This window comes from Gavialis gangeticus, unplaced genomic scaffold (genome assembly GCF_001723915.1).
Source record: "Gavialis gangeticus isolate Ggan-Ray unplaced genomic scaffold, GavGan_comp1, whole genome shotgun sequence".
Taxonomy (NCBI): Eukaryota; Metazoa; Chordata; order Crocodylia; family Gavialidae; genus Gavialis; species Gavialis gangeticus.
Genome location: NW_017729032.1, coordinates 168,819,510 through 168,826,366, shown reverse-complemented (window position 1 = coordinate 168,826,366; position 6,857 = coordinate 168,819,510). Strand labels below are relative to the sequence as shown.

The 6,857-nt window shown below is 41.2% G+C and overlaps 1 protein-coding gene across 4 annotated transcripts in view; it reads left to right on the top strand.

The window, feature by feature from the left end:
- PNPLA4 (patatin like phospholipase domain containing 4) overlaps positions 1 to 6,857 on the top strand; it is a 47,353-nt gene that overhangs the window by 22,085 nt on the left and 18,411 nt on the right. For all 4 annotated transcript variants that reach the window (XM_019525346.1, XM_019525347.1, XM_019525348.1 and 1 more), the window contains one exon: positions 2,891 to 2,956. In XM_019525346.1, coding sequence (XP_019380891.1) covers positions 2,891 to 2,956 — 66 coding nt within the window. The remainder of the gene's footprint in view (positions 1 to 2,890; positions 2,957 to 6,857) is intronic.

Sequence of the window (6,857 nt, the reverse complement as noted above, 5' to 3'; positions counted from 1 at the left end):
TGTGTGTGTGTGTGTGTGTGTGTGTGTGTGTGTGTTGTAAGCCACTCTGAGCTTTTTTTGAAGTGGGAAAATGAAATACAATCAAATAGAGCTGGGGAGGGACATGTCCCTGGTATTCTCTTTTCTTGTTTCCATATCGGATGCCCCCTTCTTCTAGACTTTGGTCATGATTCCAACTATATGCTAATCTAAAATAAATGTAAATGATGGTTCTGGGGGCAGGTAGGGAAAATGCATTTTATATTTAAATAAGTTCTGGAAAATAGTCCCCTACATCTCTGACAGATTGGTGTTTTGAAAATATTCTGATTAGGTAGGGATATAGGACTGAAAGAAATCTCTTGGCTCATCAGCTCTCTCTCCATACTGTTACTATCATTCTATTCATAGACTTTTCTAGCTTGTCATCTCCCCTCTAGCCAGTTTCCTACCCACTTTTACAGTTCTTGCACTAGTGTCATCTTCTCCATTTTTTAAATACAGGAAAAGCTGTGTTATCTGGCACCTTACAAACCAGCATGCCAGTTGACATGGCAAAAGCAAAACCTGAAGTGTCCCCCGTGGCACTTCTGGTTTTGCTGAGCCCCCATGACCCAGGGCAAAGCAGCCTTTCCCTAGCGTGCCCTTCTCCCTGTTCCCCGGCGCACTGATGTGGAGGGAGGGGCAAAGACGCCTGTTTGGGCCTCTCAGATAACCAGCATATTTGGTTATTTGGTACCCTCCATTCCCCATGGGTGCCAGATAACAAAGCTTTTGCTGTAATTGTTTCTCATGTAGCTGGCAGATTGCAAGCAGTGGCACTTGTAGGGAGGGTTTCTGTCTTCCTGAACTCTTGGAGTCAGTGAAAGCTTGCTTGGTGATTGATGTTTTAGAAATCAAGCTATTACATTACACAGTGTGACTGTATCAACCCACCTTTTAGATGCCAATTTATGAAATCTTGACTATTGTATACTATTTATGTGGCAGTGTTTTAAAATTAGCGGGTTGTGGAAGAAGAAAGCAGTTGAGTCTTCTGTTCTTGGGGCAAAATAGATTAACAGCAGTACATGGTGAATGACACAGTTTACAATTACAGTAGACAAAAGGAACAATTATTTTTAGGTGCATGTCCCATTGCAGATTATTGTTCTAGTCTCTAGAAAAAGTAAACAACCTCAAGACAAAGTCCTTTCCTTTGTAATGTTGACTGATTACCATACCATGGCCCTGTTAGCAGTCTAAAGGTTTGAAATAAACAATACTTTGGAATTATTTGCTATTAAGAAAATTTAGTGGTATTTTTTATTTGCTCTTTCTTTTACCCTCAAATACATAGGGATGTGTGTGTAAGTGCATTTGTGGATACTCTGTATGTGGAACAGCCAGCATCTGCTTGTTAACTGTGGCCTTATATGTGTCTCTACTGGGAGAATTACCACTGTCCCAGTAGAAAGTAGGAATGAGAGATCATTCATTCAATTTCTCCTGCAGCAAACCTTCTTGATTTTGGAGAAAGATCTTCTAAATAAATGCTGGTATGCTTTTCTGCTGGTCTACTCTTCTTGAACTAGGAGGAGTCAAGCAACAGGGAGAGGTCTCAAAAAGGCACAGGGAATATGAGTCACCCTGGCCTGGAGAAGGCATGCAGAACAGCAGCAGCTCGCCTTCTGGAACCAGGAGGAGTTGGGTGGCTGGGTAAAGCTCCCCATTCCTTCCTGAAACTGGGTCATTCCAGTCTGAACAAAGTGTAGGGAGCAGGGGATAGGGCTGATTACTAGAATTCCTGTACTATTCCCACTCCCAAAAAGATTCCTAGACTTGAAAATTTCCCAGAAATTGCCAGCATTAGAAGTGACCCTCATTCATACCCTAGTTTATCCAACTCAAAGTTCAAAAAGGAACTTCCTGCTGTCATTCACAGATAATTTAGTAGAGAGAGAGAATCACATTAGATTCATGATATATCTATCTGGGCTGGGATGGTGAAATTGGGAATGGCCCTGCTTTGAGCAGGGGGTGGACTAGATGACCTCCTGAGGTCCCTTCCAGCCCGTTTTCTATGGTTCTATGTTGCATTGTTGTTTACGTGGTTAAATTAAGTCCAAAGCATTCTTTTTTTTTTTTGCCAAATATTTTCTACATGCATAGTGCAGTATGTTGTCTAACTTTATGTAATGCATCTTTTTATAATTTGTATGTTTTAAGTAAAATTTTGATTATGAGAATATATTATATCATAAGATAATGTCCATCTAAAGGTAACACTGATTCTTAGAAGGCAAACATTGGTGAACATTGTTCAGTTGATGACATTCATTTGTATCATGTTCCCTCTTTGAGATGCCATTTGAAAAATTAAACAAACAGTGAAAAGTCTGCCCAATTTTCAGCAGCATGTTGGGCTAGCATGATTAATGTATTCAAATTGCTAATACTACTGGCTCACAGGGAATGATGTAGTTGGTAAAACATCTGGTTGCCCTTGATTCCCCAGCTTGAATGGCCTATTACCAATTGGCAGCTGTGTTAACTTCAGGCAGCATTTGGCGCAAGTTCACATTGGGCATATTTGTCCTTCTGAAGCCATAACAAAATGTTGAAATAGCTATTTCACTATACCAATACTGAATATTTAAGAACATTTTCATATACACTATATCAACAAACATAAATATGCTTTACAATGGTTTTCTCCAAATATATGAAATTCATATGTTGAATGATTAATATTACTACTTTCATAGTTTCATAGTTTCTAGGGTTGGAAGGGACCTGAACAGATCATCTAGTCCGACCCTGAGCCATGGCAGGAAGAGCACTGGGGTCAAATGACCCCAGTAAGGTGGTCATCCAACCTCCTCTTACTACTTACTACTTTGACTGTTAACAATTTTTATTTTCTTTCTAGGTCCTCTTAGCAAGCAGTTTTGTGCCAATATATGCAGGAATAAAAGCAGTGGAATATAAAGGAGAGGTAAGATTTTGATTGAGGGGGGTTGTTTTGTTTTGTTTTTTAGTACTGCTTTATTTCATTACAAAAATCAGCTTTTATTACCCAACTTTCAGATGGTCTCTGAGGAATAGTGAAAGGTGCAATGTTCTGTTGCCAAACAGGTGCTATACTTTGAAAAAAGTACTGACCTGAAATAAGTCCTCTTAATGTTAATACAGTATTACATTGTTTATCTAATGATTGATTGCTAAGGATTAAAAACATAGCTTGTTGCATAAAAAATCTCTGGGACTGCCTTGGGTGTTATGTAGACTTTATCTGAATCCAAATATATACCCAAGGAAGGTGATGCTTTTACAGTATCTTTTTTTTTCCCCCTAAGAGATTTTATGAAATAAATACAAATATATCATTTTGCCTAGTACTGAAGTGTATTCATCTTTGACAATTTAGTCAAAGAAAAAGCTCAAGTTCATGTACCATACCAAAATGGGGTGATTGTGGATATTATGTATATTGTGTCTTGCATATTTTGGATATGGGTACGTGAACAAGTAAACGAGGCCAGAGTGTGAACTTGTAGTTTTATTATCTACCTTGTGGTGATACCTACCCCTACATGTATGTTCCTACTTTGCAGTAAATACAAAGCAGATTACCCTGGTGAAATAGGGTAGCTGTCTTTCATTTACTGTGGTGTAAAGGCATGTACATATGCAGTTACTACAGACTATATTACATGATGTAAACTTATGCTGTAGTTTATACCTTTTGGTAACTTGTATACCCATATCCTTTTGATTCTTCTAAAATTATACATGATCATAAGAATATCACCCCATCTAGTGATCTACATGAAAATGAGACAGACCATCATAAGTATTCTAATGAGGGTGTGGATTCATGTTAACAGTTGAACTGTTTCAAAATATCCCTGATGGGGAAACAATTCATAGTTGTTGTGGGTCAGAGGTGTCCAAACCTATGGTGCTCTAACATTTCAGGTAAAAGGGTCACCTTTTTAGGTTTTGTAGTGCTGTCGTTCTGACTCCAGGGGGTGGGAATGAGTGCTCAGCATTTCGAGGTGGGGAGGGTCAGTGTCCCAGGCAGTGGGCGACCTGTGGTTAGGGGTGTTTTCACTTCTGTAATTTCCCTTCTCCGAAGCATGAGTTCAGTGTAAAGTTCAATAACCTGCACTTGACAAAATTTTTCAGTATGCTGGCCTGGTTTGGGGTGTCTGGAGAAGGGGATTGCTCAGACCCCATAGTTGGGGATTCCGGGGCCATGGTTGCATAGGAGTGAGGACACCAGTTGTTGTTAGTAGGATCACTTTTATTGAAGAAAGGCAAGGGAGCTCATTGACTTTTAAAAATGCCAACAAAATTATGAAGGGCAAGAATGGGAAATGGCGGTAGGGTTTTGTCTGGCCATGTAGCAGAGCAGCCAGTTATAGCAGTTGGCGGCAGAGGGAAGAGGGAGAGAAGCTATTCAATGTGGGAGATCTGACTAACCAACCAGACCCATATTATGGAATGGTTTATGTCCACACGTAACATTAACCCACTTCACAGCAAACCAGTTCAAAAGAGTACTTGATTTTCTACATGTGTGTTTGTGAACCGTTTGAGGCAGCTTTAAAACTGTTTAACAAGCTTCTGTCTGTTCATTTCAGGTTTAAGTTGCATTTTAACAGATCTGTCAGGGATTTAGTGGCAACCTCTGTCTTTGCCAGGTAGAATCTAGGATGTTGATCCTACTTATCCAGTACAGGTTGCATGCAGACTGTAAGGAGGACATTATTTTAAAAAGACATAATTTATTTATTACTCTAATGTCTATATTTTTGGTGATTGGCAATGAGTTGAAAGGTCAGGTCATTTAAGGTCAGAGTTTATCTGGTCCGACTCAGATGTTTGTTCAAAAAGGGCAAAGAGCCCATTCCACTAGATGAAGGCAATCACTGGCTTCCTTATGGTTTCTGTTATTGCCTAAAATGCATGTGGCTGTTGCTTGGCAGTCAATTCATGTTTTTATTGAGCTTTATTCTCTCAATTTAGATGCTAAATCAGTGGATGGTTCAAAGTAAGGAGAGCTTTTGTTGCTTAGAAATACTCAGTCTTTCTCTTGGAGCTTGTTACTGATTTCCTAAAGCAGAGATCTGGCAATGCAAATTCTGTTAGAATGTATTAGTTCTGCATATCTCTGCTGATTTCTCAGTGTTTAAAGGGTGGATAGTTATGAAGAAATTCTTCTTATTGATGATTATTCTGTCATTTAAACAATTGCATGCCTACCTTCATAAGTATGGCACTGCAAAGGCAATAAATTTAAAACTGCACTTACTGATAGATATAGATTCTATTAAGCCTAGCCACCGTGCTTTATATCCTCCTTTTGAGTATCTGGCTTAGTTTTCATTGCACACTATTTCAGACTCCCCCTATTTTAGCATTGTAACTTTGAGCTACTTATAATTCAGAAGTTGTTAGAGCTTCAATAAGCATAACTAGCTATAAGGATAGGATATGATGGCACTGAATGTAACTGAAGCATGGTCTACCCTACTTTAGTCTATGGAACCTAATGTCTTCTAATTCAGCCCCTTCTAGAAGTTGCATATGTAGCCTAACAGATGAGGTGAGATCAGTTTTAAGCCAATGCAGCAACATCTTGGAGAAGCAGCTGCAGAACAGACTGCCTTTTCTATGATCTCCAAAAATAGGCTCTTATTTTTTAAATATCTTTGCAATTGAGAAAACCTAAAAAGAATATTAGAAAACTTCCTGGACAGCTAGTTTCATAGTTGGTAGGGTCGGAAGGGACCTAAGCAGATCATCAAGTCTGTCCCCCTGCCATGGGCAGGAAAGGATGCTGGGGTCAAATGACCCCAGCTAGGTGGATCTCTACCCTCCTTTTGAAGACCCCCAAGCACCACTTCCCTTGGAAGTTGGTTCCAGCTCCTAGCCACCCTGACTGTGAAGTAGTGCCTCCTGCTATCTAGCCTGAATCTACTCTCAGTGAATTTATGGCCATTGTTCCATGTTACCCTGGTAGTGCTTGGGGGAACAGGGACTCTCCCATTGCCTGCTGGTCCCCCTTGGCAAGTTTATAGGTGGCCACCAGATCCCCTCTTAGCCTTCTCTTGTGGAGGCTGAACAGGTTCAGGTCCTGTAGCCCCTCCTCATAGGGCCTGCCCTGGTGCCCCCTGAACATGCGAGTGGCCCTCCTCTGGACCCTCTCAGTGCTATTCACATCCCTCCTGAAGTGTGGTGCAGAACTGGGCGCAGAGCTCCAACTGCAGCCTGACCAATGTCACATAAAGGGGGAGGATCACCTCCGTGGACCTGCTGTGATGCATCTGTGGATGCATGACAAGGTGTGGTTAATCTTCCTAACCGCATCTCCACATTGGCAGCCCATGTTCATCTTGGAATCAATAATGACTCCAAGATCCCTTTCTGCCTCTGTGCTTACAAGAAGGGAGTTCCCCAGCCTGTAGGTATGCTGCTGGTTCTTCCTCCCCAGGTGCACCACCTTGCACTTGTCCATATTGAAACCCATCCTATTCTCATCCTCCCACCTCTGTAACTTGTCCAGATCTAGTTGTAGTCTGTCCCTCTCTTCTAGTGTCCCCACTTCTCCCCACATCTTAGTGTCATCTGCAAATTTGAACAAGGTACTTTTCACACCCTGGTCCAAATCACCTGTGAAGATATTGAACAGTGTGGGCCCAAGGACTGAGCCCTGGGGAACCCCACTGCCCGCATCTCTCCAAGTCGAAAATGACCCGCACTCTTTGGGTGCGGCCCTCCAGCCAATTTGTGACCTATCTGACTGTGTAGGCTTTGACACCACAGTCGCATAATTTTTTAATGAGGATGTGGTGAGAGACAGTGTAGAAGGCCTTCCTAAAGTCCAGAAA